Here is a 15,664-nt window from a genome sequence, read left to right as displayed (position 1 = left end):
AGGAAAACTGTACTCTAGAACTGTAATAGTGTTCTCTATAAATCATGGTATTATCACTGGCTTTTATTTGTGCTTCTCAATATTTTTCAGATTTTCTACACAGGCATGTGTTGTTTTTCTGACTGCAGAACCGGGACACGTGACTTATTACTCTATCATGTGTTTCAATCGGAAGGTCCAAGTCCTGCAGGGCAAGGAGCCCCCCTGTTTCCTGCAGTGTTTCCAGGGGGGGATGGTGGTCCACTCCGGGAGACGGGAGGAAGAGGAAGAAAACACACAAAGTGAGTCACTCTTACTCTTGGAATTCGCTTTTGTTTTTCCTCCAGGGAAGGTATTTTTACAGGGGTGGGGGTCTGGAGTAAGTCTCTCTTCATGTAGCTGTGGCTTCACCAGTGATGACCTCCTGAAGTTTGCCTTATAAATCAGCTTTATGGGGTGCCCACACCCCTCCCCTCCTTCCACGGAGTTGCCTTCAAAATCCAGCTTTGCATGCAGAAGGTCACAAGATGACCTTAAACTGGATCCTGGAGGGGAAAAAAAACAGTGATTTTATCCTTTAAATTATGAGATTTCTGTTGAGCAACATCTTAAAAAACAAAATCACAGCTTTCAAACTTTTTAAAATATGCCTGTTACAACTTATGTAGGTCTTTTATAAATTTTGTGAAACTGGTTTTTCTGCATCGTGAACTTTCGGCAACCTGTTTCTAAGTCCACAAAGGTTTGTTTTCTGGGCCTCAGCTAGAAGCCGCCTCACCTCCACCTGCCCCTCCACAGGGAGCAGTGGGGCTTGGGCTGCCTGGCAGGGTCCCCTCCTAACTGTGCCGCTGGCGCCCCCTGCAGGCGAGTGGCGGCTGTACTGTGTGCGCGGAGAGGTGCCCGTGGAGGGGAACTTGCTGGAGGTGGCCTGTCACTGCAGCAGCCTCAGGTCTAGGACGTCCATGGTCGTCCTCAACGTCCACAAAGCCCTCATCTACCTGTGGCACGGGTGCAAAGCCCAGGCCCACACGAAGGAGGTCGGACGGACTGCGGCCAATAAGATCAAGGACCAGTGAGTGCTGTGTGTTTGAGCACCTCTCCCTGCATGAGGGCCTCTGGGGTGCAGGGTGAGGATCCCAAGGGCCCCGTGGATGCCCCCATATGTCCAGCGTGACTCAGCGTGGGGAGGTCCCCACGAAGTCAGGGCCCCTGAAGGTCCAAGTTCATGTGGCACACGTTCAGCCCAAACCTCCCCTTTGAGGGTTGTCCCCACTTTCTGAGGATTTACCTGCTTTCCATAAAAGGCAGAAGACAGAAGACCCATTCAGAGGTGTGATTCAGCTCTTGAATTATCAGCCTGGGTCCTTGGTTATTTAAAAGAGAACAAATTTCAAACATCATTTAGGGGATCAGAGCTGGTTTTGTCAGAGGTGTGGAAGGTTTGCAAACACTCAGCTGAAGAGAACTGGGACACCACTGTGTCAGACTTATCAGGCGCCCCCTCCGGGGACAAGGGTGTCTGGGAGACAGCTGCCCAAGTGCATTACCAGAGTCCCTGGGGCAGGCACACTGCATGCTGGGTTCCCTTCCTCTTCCAGGCAGGCACCCACAGGGGCCCACAACCCAGAGACAGCGCACTAGACAGCCCCACATGAGAACCCACTCACATACTACAGTGGGCTGTCATTCATCATAAGGACCGTTTTCGTTGGAAAGCAGGAAAGACGCTGAACCCATCTGTAGCTGTGGTCTGGAATAATTCTGTCCTGCCTGCAGTTCCGGCCCTGACAGAAACTGTTGGACTCTCTCCATGCAGATGTCCCCTAGAGGCCGGGCTGCATAGCAGCAGCAAAGTGACAATCCACGAGTGTGATGAAGGCTCGGAGCCCCTGGGCTTCTGGGATGCTCTGGGGAGGAGAGACCGGAAAGCCTACGACTGCATGCTTCAAGGTAAGCCCACATCCACACCTCCGAGCACCGGCTTCCTCAGTATGTAAATATTTGTGCACACGTGCTCCACACAACACACGAGGAGTTATCCCAAGGCCAGGCTTCTCGGGCCAACAACCCAAGAAGAAGACTAAATACCATTTATCACTAGTTATGATGCCGAGTAGATACTGTGTGTGTCAGAGTAGAGTTGTTAATAAAGAATGCTTCTGCCAGAAGTGTCGCACCGGGCTCCAAAGAAGACAGGGCACTTCCTGGAGCCTCAGACGTGTAGCTGTGACTTAGAAGGGAAGGAGGGAGGAGCATTCCAGGAAACCAGATGGGCAAAGCATGAGCCTCTGGGATGAGGTGCTTTTGGTTTAGCCAGTGCCCAAGGTGCAGAGAAATAGTGATGATTTAGTCACCAAGTTGCGTCTCACTCTTTGCAACCCTCTGGTGGGGTTTTTCCAGGCAAGAATACTTGAGTGGGTTGCTGTTGCCTCCTCCAGGGCATCTTTCCAACCCAGAGATCAAACTCACGGTGCCTGCACTGGCAGGCAGGTTCTTTATCACTGAGCCACCTGGGAAGTTGTCCTGGGAAACAGTGGGGTTTAAATGAGAGTAGGTCGGTCTTGTCTTTGAATACACAAAATACAGGTTGACATACATACAGAACAACATAAGAAAAGCGAATGATTACTAAGCAGTTTAGGCTGAGCTAGGCCCTGGCTAACCACCTGCTACACGTTCCCTCACTCCATGCTCACAGCCCAACCAAGAAGCTGCCCTGTTTCACCGGCAGGGAAGCTGAAGCCTGGGAGTTTAACCATCTCAGCCCAGGTTGGACAACAGTGGGATGTCCTTGTGACCACACTGTACTGCCTCTCGGGTTTTACAAACTTTTCCAGAAGTTCTTAAAATATATAGTTGATCCTTGAACAACATAGAGGTTAGGGGCTAAGCTCCACGCCCCCCACACACACACACAGTTGAAAATCCATATATAACTTGTTATTTGGCCATGTCAGGGGTTGGCTGCCCCATGGCATGTGGGATCTTGGTTTCCCAACCAGGGATTAAATCTGTGTCTCCTGCATTGCAAGGCAGAGTCTTAACCACTGGACCACCAGGGAAGTCCCTACATATAACCTGTCACTGCCCCCAAACTTCACTACTCATAGCCAACTGTTGACTGAAAGCCTTACCAAGGACACAAGAGTTAACACCCAGTTTGTAGGTTGTATGTATTATATAATTCTTACAAAAAAGTGAATGTAATGAAAATTATAAGGGATGGAAATTACATTTATTATAGGATACTATAAATTTCCATCATCTGTTTATGAGATGAATCATTTGTCAGTACCAACATCAATACTGTCTTAGTGGATACAAAATACTGTAGATGTTATATGTATTACTAATAATAGACACCAAAAATTAAAAGATACTGTGAAACAGAAATTTGTATTTATTTACAGATATTGGGTTGAACAAAAAGTTTGTTTAGGTTTTTCCATATGTTATGAAAATCTTGAATGAACTCTTTGGCCAGCCCAATATAATGATTCATGCACTGATAACAAAAAAGCGGCAATATGATTACTTTATATCGCCTAGTGTCGCTGATACACTGATGAATGGTTATAACGTTTTCAGGGCATGCAGTGTTTCAGTCATAATAATAAACTACTGAAGGCACTGTTACATTTTTATAAAAATTACTTACCCCTAATGATAACTGATACACAAAAGAGAGACAGCAGACTGCATGGTAATTCTTTGAAAACAAAGTTACAGAACAGTAAGAAAATGAACACATTATTAATCTTAATATTAAATATCACTCACCTTATGCCTATGTAAAGGTAGGTATCTACATATATCTGATGCATTCATGACATACCTAAATTTTATTAGTTTTTTCACAATATTTCTAGGCTATGAAATTTGTCTACAGGTTTTTCAAGTTGTCACAAATCTTCAAAAGATTTTTCCAATGTATCTATTGAAAAGTCTCCATGTGTAAGTGGACCAGTGCAATTCAAACCTGTGTTGTTCGAGGGTTATCTGTACTGCATACTGACAGTGGGAAATGTCTATAAAACACAACGAAAGAAAGATCCTTAATAATCATGTCTTTCATAGGTGTGAACCAGAATTAACATATCTTTATGTGATAGATATATGTATTTAGATGTAGATAGCACCCATTATACAGTCTTTTGTAACCTGCCTTTTTCCCTTAATTTATGATGAACCATTTCCCAAAGCCTATGTTAATATTTATAGACTTATGGCTGCAGGTATTTTGTGAGTATATATGCCACTCTCTACTTAATAGCTGGAGAACTGAGTTGTTTCAAATTTTTCTCTGACAACAATCAACTTGTGAATAGTTTTCAAAAGGATTATCTGCATTTGTTTCCAGTTAAGGTAAATTCCTATACCTGGAACAACTGTGGTGAAGTTACTATGAAGTCTTACAGTAGCATCTGCGAGTGTCCCCAGAACGCCGGCACCAAGTTCCATTCTTACCCATTGATTGCAGCCCACCTCACCGGCAGTTTACACATGTGTACATTTCACAGCACAGTCACATGCTTGGTTTATTAGTTTTCCTCACTGATTGCAGAAATTATGATCTAAACACTGTTATAACTTAATGTTTCTAAATTAGAAGTGCTGTTAAATGCTGTCTATATGTATTTCTTAGCCACATGTACTCCTGTTTGGGTGAATACTTTATTTGTGCCTTCAGCACATTTTTAGGTATTTATTGTTTTATTATTACATTTCTTTATATACTGCTAAGGATATGAACAGGTTTCTGTATTTCCCATTTTGTCACTTGCCTTTTCATTTTGTTTGGTTGAGGGTGCTTTCTAATGCAGTATAATTTTTCATTTTTATGTTGTTAATGCATAAATCTCTTCCTGAATTACTTCTTATGCAGTTATGATTTAAAAGGCCTTGCCCATCTCCAAGTTCAGATGAACTGTACCCCTTTTTACACTCATGCTTGATCATTCATGTCTGACATTAATTCTCCAGTCCACCTGGAATTTATTTTGTCTTTAGCTTTTTGTTCTCTTTTCTTTCAAAGATCCTGGAAATTTTAACTTCACACCCCGCCTGTTCATCCTCAGCAGCTCCTCTGGCGACTTCTCAGCCACAGAGTTCATGTATCCTGCCCGAGACCCCTCTGTGGTCAACTCTATGCCCTTCCTGCAGGAAGACCTATACAGCGCCCCACAGCCAGGTACAGCCCACAGAAGGGGGGAGTCATGCTGAGCCAGCAGAAGGCTCACCTTCTAAGAAGTCTTTTTACTTTTGCATCTAGTAAGCAGTTTTTATCTGCTAAGTACACCTTCTTATGTTATCGCTCATGTAATCCTCATACCTCCCCCCAACCAAAGGAAGATGACATCAATCACGTATTATAGTATAAAAAACTGACCCTCGGTTACTCAACTCGCCCAAACTCATCAGTTAAGAACAGGTTGAGTGCAACCACGTCAGGCATCAGTCTCTGCTGTTCTCTCAGCCTCCCTCCATCTTCCTGATTCATGTTCTCATATGGCTGCCCTTGCTCATGTATCTGTTCAAAAGAGAAAGAAAAAGAGTGAGGGAAACTGCAATGATAGCCAAGTCTCTCTCTTTTATCAGGTAAAGCAAAAACTTCCCCCAAAACCCCCAGCTGCAAGAGAACCTTGACAGAGTCGCAGGAGCAGGGGTTGGGAGCATCTTTGGGATGAACCCCAGAGCAGTGTCTACAATTCCAGGCTGCAGAGCAAGGCCAAGGCTCTCTTCTGTGCCTCCTGATCCCAAGGTCAGGGCTGTTTCCACATGACCTCCACCACAAGACAGAGCTTCTGTGCTCTTGTGGTTGGGACAGTCACCAGGGACTGGGCTGCAGAGATAGTCACGTCTGAGGTCAGCTGTCCCAGCCTTGGGGCATCTCCGCTTTCACATTACAAGAGCCTGTAGTGGCATCAGGAACCTCACGGACCCTGGTCGCCCCATCACCACCTGAAAAGCTTGCCTGGTGTACATGGTCATACTGGGGAAATATTAGCTAGAAAGGGCTGCCACTCACCTCTTCATCCTAAGGCTCAGGTTGGGTTTTCAGCCTCCACTGGGCTTTTCAGTCGTGTGGTTATCACAGAACTCAGAGATGAAAGCCAGGAAAGGACTCTGGTGAGCTGAGCCAGCGGGTGTGAGAGGCCTTGGCGACGTCAAAGAAGAGTCAGGCTGATGGTTTGCTGGAGAGAAAAGGGGAACATCGTTAGGCTCTCTGAAGGCCCATTCCTCCCTACAGGAACCATGGACTCAGATGACCTGCTTGGCAGGTCAAGCATGGGCAGGGCAAGCGTGACGTGCTCCCCAGTGTTTAACACACTCTTGGGGATCAGCGGTGCTGACAGCCCCTTGGGGGTCACGTCTCATCTATCCCAATCTTGGCACCTGGCCAGGACCCAGGGAGCAGCTGTGGAGTGGGGAGAGGCAGGGAATTAGAGGAGAGGAGGAAAGAGCCTATCTCATCAATGCCAGCTCTGCCTCAGGCTTTGCTTGATTCATCCTTCAAAGGCCACGTCATCAGGGGGACCCTCCCTGTGGCCCTGAGTTTACCTGCCAAGGGGCTTCTCCCACTGACCATAGTGCCAGGGAGGGAGGCACCAGTTAGGCTTGGGGAAGAGTCCCTGACTGTCTGCTCTGACCTCGCAGCACTTTTCCTTGTTGACAATCACCATGAGGTGTACCTCTGGCAAGGCTGGTGGCCCATCGAGAACAAGATCACGGGCTCCGCACGCATCCGCTGGGCCTCGGACCGGAAGAGCGCCATGGAGACAGTGCTGCAGTACTGCCGAGGTGAGGCCCCCAGCAGTGGGTACCCTCCATCCAGACGCCCTGATGGCTTTCTGCAGACTTGCTTAGAGACCCTTTCTGTGGGTGGCACTAGCCTGGAAAAAAACCTGCAGTCAGCCATGAAACTGACATTTTTCCCCCCGGAACTTCTTGAGGCTTATTACTTTTGAAATTAATACATTCTAAGCTGCCAACATGAATGAGATTTCATTTCTCTTTTTTAGAGTTGAAGTCAAGTTAATGTACAATATTATATGTTACAGCTGTACGGTACAATGATTCATAATGTTTAAAGGTTACACTCCATTTATAGTTATTATAAAACATCAGCTATGTTCCCCATGTTATACAATATATCCTGGTAGCAGATTTTATACCTCTTAATCCACTACCCCTTATATTGTCCCTCCCCATTTCAACAAACTAGGGAATATCTCTTTTCTGTTGAACTGATCAAAAAGTTCATTTGGGTTTTTACATAACATCTTATGGAAAAACCCAAATGAACTTCTTGGCCAACCTGATACTATAAGGCCATCTATTACTAACCTGTCACCCTCGAGATGAACAGCTGAGTTGTGGGATGGCTAGCCTGGTTAAAACCCTTTTGCACTCAGGGTTAATCATGCTGAGGGACCCTGTCAGAGAGTAGAGAGAGCCCCCAAATGGGCTGGAAGGCTGATGGCAACCTGTCATTAGTGTTGCATCTGCAAAGAAAGATGTGCAGTCAATTCATGGCTTTTCTATTATACCATCCACCAGAAACTGGTGGTCTTTTATATAAAATGAAGATGCCAGTAATTAATTTCTTGTCTTAATTTTTAAGACCTCATTGATTTGTATTACTGAGTATGTACAGTCAATTTTCTCTTGAGAAACTCTTTCATAATAAAATAACTAAATTTCCCACCAAACATTTAAGCTAAAGCAGCTTCTAAACTGCTGTCATGAGCTGGTTAATTCTCACTGAACTTGACACTGGGTCAGGAACCTTAAAATCAGGTCACGTCCAGGCAACTGTATGCATACCTATATGCATGAAGTTAAACATCTTATGTAAACATCCTCCAGGCGGGGTTGTCAACTACTCATAACTTACATTTTAAGCCTGAAGTCAAGGGATGCAAACAAAAGATTTCAGGGGAAATAAGAGAAAGACAGGGCCTTCAGGGCCACGCCGGGTCTGTGACATCTGCCTTCTGTGTGACTGCAGGGAAAAACCTGAAGAAGCCACCCCCCAAGTCTTACCTCATCCACGCTGGCCTGGAACCCCTGACCTTCACCAACATGTTCCCCAGCTGGGAGCACAGAGAAGACATTGCAGAGATCACGGAGATGGTGAGCACCCTCCTCCCCCTCCCAGGGCTCCCTGCCTTTCAGCCTGTGGGGTGGCTTCCCCTGGGGAGAAAAGGCCAACTGCGTCTTCATGTGAAAATGTGATTCCTTGTTCACGTGTTGACCAGTCTACACAAAATCAGCATAGGGAGAAGAGAAGCCTAAGGAGAAGTCATTGAAAATAACTGGGTAACTTTCTACACACCATGCTCAGGTCCAAACAAAAAGCAAAGGTGAACTTAATTACTTTGCAGAGGACGCACAAATAAAAGCAGCCATCTCTTCTGCCTGTTAAAGATCCATTGCCTCCTTAAGTCCATATAAAGCCACAGAACAGCCCCCTGTCTCAGACCTCAACCTTGGGTCCGAGGAGACATGGAATAACTCTGTGATGAGCTCACCTGCTCAGGTAATGCAGGGAGTGAGGGTAGTAAGCCTGTCCTGATGCAGGATGGCTTGGCTCCTCTTTCCTGCCATCCTTTATCTCCACGAGGTATTTATCATCATCCCTATTCACCAAAACACATTATTAGCCAGCATGTTCTCCTTTCCAGCTGCACCGAGAAGAGGAAGCTTACCACAGCTCTGTAGAATTTCTAAATATATGGGTTTGAACACTGCTCACACAGCAACCCCAAGGAAGTTTTTGATTTGGTGGGAGAGAGGTTTGTCCAGTGGGATTTTCTTGCTGTGCAGACACAGGGCTGCTTACCTGGGGGAGATGACACAGGGGTATTTGATAGGAGGTCTGGATAACTTTAAACAAACTGCAAAAGTGCGCTGCTGCTTGACCACGGAGAGGGCCTGTTTGATCTCCGCTGCTGATCCTAAGCTCTCTGGAGTCCAGAGGACATTATCTTCACAGGTGGGCTCTCAGGCTGCCTGGGAGCCAACAGCCATGGTGAGGTGTCTCTGTGCACGACAAATGTGTGACCCAGGACACCTCGCAGCTCTGCAGGTTCAAGGACATCAATCAGTGCCATCCTGTGTTCTCTGCAGACCCCTGGAGGGGGTTAAAAAAGAACTCCATTCAGCCCCAGCACATTCTAGATGCATTTTCTTACCTTTTCTATTGAGAATTAGGAGATGGGATCTGAGGTATAGAGGGGAGGGTGATTCTTTTTAAGGTTAATCGCTTTTATATATTTGTAAGCACATTCCATTATTTGCATGCTTCTGATGTCTTAGCTTCACATGTAATCATCATCTTTATAATTCACTCATGTGATAGGCCCTAAACTTTTTTGTTGATGTATATGAAAACCCGTGGGGGGGTAAGACGGCATCTCAGGCTAGGCTGGGGTGGGAATGGGCCAGGTGATATATTCACAGCGCATGATGAAATGTGTTCAGACATGGAGGTGCCCCTCTCGGCTCCCTCTTCTTCTCCAGGACACGGAAGTTTCAAATCAGATCACTCTAGTGGAGGATGTCTTAGCCAAACTGTGTAAGACCATTTACCCGCTGGCCGACCTCCTAGCCAGGCCACTCCCTGAGGGAGTTGACCCTCTGAAGCTGGAGATCTATCTCACCGACGAGGACTTCGAGGTAAGCGTTTCTTTTGGGTGGGACTGCATTTGAGGGACTGCGCGTGGCTTGTCGGAGGGTCCGTTCACTCAATCGCTGGGCATTTCTTTCTCTCCTCCCAGTTTGCACTAGAGATGACCCGAGACGAGTACAATGCACTGCCCGCTTGGAAGCAGGTGAACCTGAAGAAAGCAAAAGGTCTGTTCTGAGTCATGAGATGCTGGAGGAACCTGGGTGGTCACTTTCAATACTGATGGACCAGGAAAATGGATGTTTTAGTGGGGGAGCCTGGTATTTTAAAATATGTTTTTTTCATCCGCATTTTTAAAACCTGAAGTGACCAGCTCTCCTGCTCGTTTGGGAGTTGTGTATTTTGTAAATGTTCCAGAGAACTCTCTGGGAACACGCTTTCCACACTTCAGCAGGTGATGTTTGTGAGGTATCCGTGGCCCTACATGCACTTACGCAGCAGGTCCTCAGCGGCGGCCACGGCACTGCCCTCCCACTCCAGCTAAGCGTTGCCTATTTTTTTGAAGCAGTTCTCTTTATAAAGTGTTATTTTGATAGTTTGTGGATTCTAAAATATATATATATTTATATAAACACCGTATAAATCAAATATGTATTTAACAAAGCAATATGTATTCATTCACTTTTAAGATTTTTTTTTTGGTGTCAAAATAATATTAAAAGGTAGTTGCTTCTGTTGAATTAGTTCTGCCACCTATGTGTACTTTCACCCATGTTCAGAAGCGTCTCCTTTGGTGTGAAGTCTGACTCGTTCTGAGTGCTGCTTCCGGTGCTAAGATGAACAAAAGGCTCTTAAGAATCTGTGCGAATCCACCTTTCTACCTTAATATCGCCCCCAAATGTATAGTGCCTTGTTTTATGTACAGTTTATATACAGAAAAGTTTGCTCTGCATTTTTTGACGATGGTTTGAAGCAGTATCTACAATTTTACTCTAAAATAGTGGAAATTTCAAAAAAAAAAAAAGAACTCTATTTCTAATACCTGTTGTAAACATTATACATGTCATTTGGCGACGGAGGACTCCAAAATAAAAGCTTCAGAATAAACACAACTATGAACTGATTGGTTCACATTGAGTTCCTGTCTGAAAAACATTTTTTTGTAAATATTAACCTTGTACCAATATTTCACCATTCAGTATTAACTGCTGTAACTTTTAATGCAGCTCAAGGCAAGATGGAATATTAGGTCATACAACTAAACAGATATTCAGCCCATAAAATGAGTTGAAGACATATTTTTGCAAGTCATCATTCAACAGACGCTCTTTATCCTCAACTATAGCTGTGTTTCAAATTCAAGAGCTCAGTGCCTTTTAAAAAAATACTGCATATATAAGGTAGTTAGAAAAACATTAAAAACTCACCAGCTTTTATGTTCTAAAATCCAGGGTCCAAGGGAAAAGAATCTGAAAAAGAATGTATGTGTAACGTAATCACTTTGCTGTAGACCTGAAACTGAAACAACATTGTAAATCAACTGCAATAAACTAACCCCAAATCCATGGTTTTGAACAAAGACCACATACCCTGCTATGAGTGTCACCACCACCCCCACTTTGGTCTTATCAATAGTTCACATATCAATCCCATGATTTCTTTAAACTCCATCACTAACCGTGAGCCCCCTGTCCCCCAGGACTGCACTAGGCCAAGGGTCTGTACCTGCTCCTGGCCCCACCCCTTGATGACTGTGTGACACTGGGTCATCACAGAACTGTCCCACCTCCATCTCCTCTTCAAATCAGCACTGTAACTGCCCACCTCCTACGACTGATTCTTACCAAGGCTATCAATGTTACTGTCATGGAGGTGGACTTAGAAAAGCAAGAGAGTTAAAATTAAGGAACGTGGTCACACATCTAGAAATGACAGGTTCAACCCAGGAAGACCTTCAAAAAAAAAACATGGAAAAGTCTAGAGAGGGGTTCAGACTGTGTCCCATGGAAAGTCAGCAAAGAGGAGCAGAGAAGCATGCTGCAATAAGCCCTTTGGGTGGTAAGCCTGCTGAGGTGTGATGGATGATACAGTCATCAGCAATACCCACTACCCTAGATTTTCCCAAATTCTCTAAAACTCTTTATCCCCACGTGTACTAAGCTCTGTCCCCAGCACCATGTCTGCCTCTCACCTCTTATCTACAAACAGGGCACCCGTTTGGTTTCACATTTGCCTTTTGCCTCTTTTTCCTGAGTTGTTTCCCCAAATCGCTCTCCAGCCTGCAGAACTAGATCCTCCTCTCTCAGGTGGTTTTGTGATAGCAGGACGTGACCTTTGCGTCCTGGGAAGGACCCTGCCTGAACACGTGACATGCTAAGTCTCAACAACTCAGCCAGCAGGGCTGCACCCCTCCTCCAGCACCACAGTCCCCGGTGAGCCATCTGGGGAACTTTTATTAAAAACAGCTGGTGTTTTCTTCATTTGCTGCTTTTGAACTAAAGGACTTTAACAGAGGGGAATGGATGTCTGGGGCAGAGACAAGTTGTCACGAGTGTCCTGAGGCTGTGGGGGAACTTCAGGAGTACAAGCAGGCTCCAGAGGTGAGGAACCCTCGCCCCAATGTGTTCTTCCTGGGCTGTGTCAGGGTCAGAAAGACCACTCAGGAGCGCCTCTTCGTTCTCTCCTTATTCCAGCCCCTCCTGTGCCTGAACTCCATTCTCGTAAAAGGGGATGCATTCCAGAAACAGCTTGAGAATCTGTTTTGGCCCTTCACTTCTTTCTTTCCTTCTGAATATAACGTAACACCCTGTTTACACGGTGACTTGTACATGAACGATCACGGCAGCATCGTTCATAATAACCCAAACCTGCAAACAACCCACTGGTCCATTGACTAAGAAGTGGATAAAGAAAATGTGGTAGATTCACACAATGGAATACTATCCAACAGGAAAGGTAACAAGATACTGGTCAACACTGCAACACACCTGGACCTCAGAAATGCCATTTAAGAACTGAGAGTCTGGGATTAGCAGATGCAATATAGAAGGAATAAACAGCAAGGTCCTACAGCACAAGGAACTATATTCAACATCCTGTGATAAACCAAAATGAATTATATGTGTGAATAACTGAATCACTTTACTGTACAGCACAAATTAACAAAAATAGAACTCACAGAATAGGAGAAAATATTTGCAAATGAAGCAACTGATAAGGGATTAATCTCCAAAATAGACAAACAGCTTATGCAACTCTATGTCAGAAAAACAAACCCAATCAAAAAATGGCAGGAGATTGAAATACACGTTTCTCCAAAGACGACATACAGATGGCCAAAAGCACATGAAAGGATGTCCAACATCACTAATGATCAGAGAAAACCAAATAAAAACCAGACTCAGGTATCACTGCAAACTGGTCATCATCAAAAAGTCTACAAACAATAAATGCTAGAGGGGCTGTGGAGAAAAGGAAACCCTTTTAGACTGCTGATGGGAATCTAAGTTGGTACAACAACTACAGAAAACAGTATTGGAGGTTCCTTAAAAAAAACTAGTTGCCATATGAACCAGCAATCCCACTCCTAGGCATATATCCAGAGAAAACCATAATCTGAAAAGACACAGCCACCCCAGTGGTCACTGCAGCATGGTTTACAATAGCCAAGACACGGAAAAAAGCCTAAATATCCATCAACAGAAGAATGGATATAAAGAAGATGTGGTATAATACATACAATGGAGGACCACTCAACCATAAAAAAGAATGAAATAATGCCATTTGCAGCAACATGGATGGACCTAAAGATTGTCATACTGTAAGCCAGGGAGAGAAAGAGAGTATCATATATCACTCATCTGTGGAATCTAGTTTTCTAAAAATGATACAAATAAACATATACAAAACAGAAACAGACTTAAAAATATCTAAAATAAACACGGCTGCCAAAGGGAAAAATGAGATGGAGGGTAAAAAGCAGGAGTTTGGCATTTGCAGACACAAACTACTGTATATAAAATAAACAACAAGGACCTACTGCATAGCACAAGGAACTCTACTCAATATTCTGTGATAACCTATATGGGAAAAGTATCTGAAAAAAGAGTGAATATCTATATGTGTAACTGGATCACTCTGCTGTACAATGAAACTAACACAAATTATAAATCAATTATTTCCAGTAAAATATAAATAGAGGGGAGAGAGAAAAGAAACATCATTCAGTGAAAGAAGCCAGACACAAAAGGCCATATATACTGTTCAATTTCATGTTTTTGAAATTTCCAGGGAAGACAAATCCGTTCAGACAGACGGGTGGCAGATAGAGATGTGAGGAAAGACTGACTAGAGATGAGCATGAGGGAACTTTTAAGGGTGGGACTGTCTGAAACGACAGACTTTCTAAAACTGGACTGTGGTGGTGGCCGCACAACTCTGTGAAAGCACTAAGTGAACTGTACACTTACACAGGTGTGTTGTTATACCACAAGAAAGCTACTTAAAAAAAAGTAACACCGATCTATGTGAAAAATGCAAATATCGTAAGGACATACAGTTTAGAGACTGAAAATCATAGCTGTTCTTTCTGTTAAAAGAAATAATTACTCATGACACCTGTGAAGACACTAAGGCAGGGACTTCCCTAGTGGTCTGGTGGTTAGGACCCAGTGCTTCCACAGATCCCATGAGCCTCACGGCATGGCCAAAAATAAAAAAGGTGTTATTTAGGATGATCACGACAGGTGTAGGGGCCACTGCTGAAGGGGAGAAACTGGACTCAACTCCAAAGACACAAGGAGAAGTGGGAATTTATAGCAAAGAAGCAGATGGAGATGGGGGTCACTGGATAGCGAACCACTGGGAGGAAACATCAGGGTAAAAGGGTGGTTCCAGCCAAACTGACCTAAGAGGTCTCAGGGCAGATCAGGGTGACCTGACACTACCCGGGGGATGGTGGAGGGTGAGGAGCCCGACAGGTAACAAGGGTGATGAGACATCGAGGGAGGGGGTCTGGCTAAACCTCCTTGACATCTAGCTACACATGGGCCTGTCTCTGAGGCCACACCCAAGCACGGACTCAGAGGCGACTGACTACAGCTGGGTCAAAGGCAGTGTCTTCGTCACCACTTCCCATATACAGTTGCTTCAACAGTGTGATTTATAATCTTACAAATTTTTCTTTACACCAACTAACACTGAGATGTATGCTGTTTTTCTTTCTTAAGAGAAAAACTGCGTTTGTTTTTTGGCATGTTAATTTTCCCATTAACAGCAAGGCTCAGACGCTGGTCCCTGGATGCCGATCCTGGCGTGTATGAGGTTCTGTGGTCACGGAGGGCTCAGTGTGAGGGTCCAGAACAGCAGCAGTGGGGACCCAGCCCCTCCAAACCCCACCATCACTCAACACTCCTCACAGAGGGTGGGCAGCATCCAGAGAGGGAAGATTTGGGGACTGATTTTCACAGGTCTTTCTTTTTTAACCTCTTGTTTTGTTTTGGGGTAAAGCCAATTAACAGTGTTGTGAGTTTCAGGTGGATAGCAAAGGACTCAGCAATACATGCACATGTATCCATTCTCTTCCAAACCCCATCCCATCCAGGCTGCCACATAAAATTGAGCAGAGTTCCATGTGCTATAAAGAAGAACCTTGCTGGTTATCCATTTTAAATATAGCAGTGTGTACATGTCCATCCCAAGTTTCCTAACTAACTTTCCCCCCATCCTTTCCCCTTGTAACCATAAGCTCCTTCTCTAAGGCTCACAGGCCTCTCTTGATCTCAGATCCAGAGTGAGGACCCGAAGCCTCAAACCAGGCCTTTGTGGAAAGCAGATCAACAACAGTGTAGTGAGTGGCTAGGAAGGTAGGACCATAACAAGTCAAAGTCAAGGTAATGATTCATATGCAAATAAATTGAAAACTGAAATAATGGAATACTGAATATACTGGAACAGTATCTGACCCAAAGAAAAACCCCTACTTTAGTTACTCCTTTACTCATAAAAACTAACTGCAGGAGAGTGATCAAGACAGTGGAGTAGTAGGATGTGAAG

General features: G+C 44.6%; 1 protein-coding gene across 9 annotated transcripts in view; it reads left to right on the top strand.

Annotated features, from left to right (window-relative positions):
- SVIL (supervillin) overlaps positions 1 to 10,733 on the top strand; it is a 254,554-nt gene extending 243,821 nt beyond the window's left edge. For all 9 annotated transcript variants that reach the window (XM_065921232.1, XM_065921239.1, XM_065921238.1 and 6 more), the window contains 8 exons: positions 176 to 281; positions 844 to 1,051; positions 1,796 to 1,929; positions 5,015 to 5,170; positions 6,637 to 6,780; positions 7,991 to 8,115; positions 9,505 to 9,660; positions 9,762 to 10,733. In XM_065921232.1, coding sequence (XP_065777304.1) covers positions 176 to 281; positions 844 to 1,051; positions 1,796 to 1,929; positions 5,015 to 5,170; positions 6,637 to 6,780; positions 7,991 to 8,115; positions 9,505 to 9,660; positions 9,762 to 9,848 — 1,116 coding nt within the window. In that variant the 3' untranslated portion in view covers positions 9,849 to 10,733. The remainder of the gene's footprint in view (positions 1 to 175; positions 282 to 843; positions 1,052 to 1,795; positions 1,930 to 5,014; positions 5,171 to 6,636; positions 6,781 to 7,990; positions 8,116 to 9,504; positions 9,661 to 9,761) is intronic.
- Positions 10,734 to 15,664: the final 4,931 nt, after the last annotated feature.

Source organism: Muntiacus reevesi, chromosome 2, assembly GCF_963930625.1.
Source record: "Muntiacus reevesi chromosome 2, mMunRee1.1, whole genome shotgun sequence".
NCBI lineage: Eukaryota > Metazoa > Chordata > Mammalia > Artiodactyla > Cervidae > Muntiacus > Muntiacus reevesi.
This window is presented reverse-complemented; position numbering and strand designations above follow the sequence as displayed.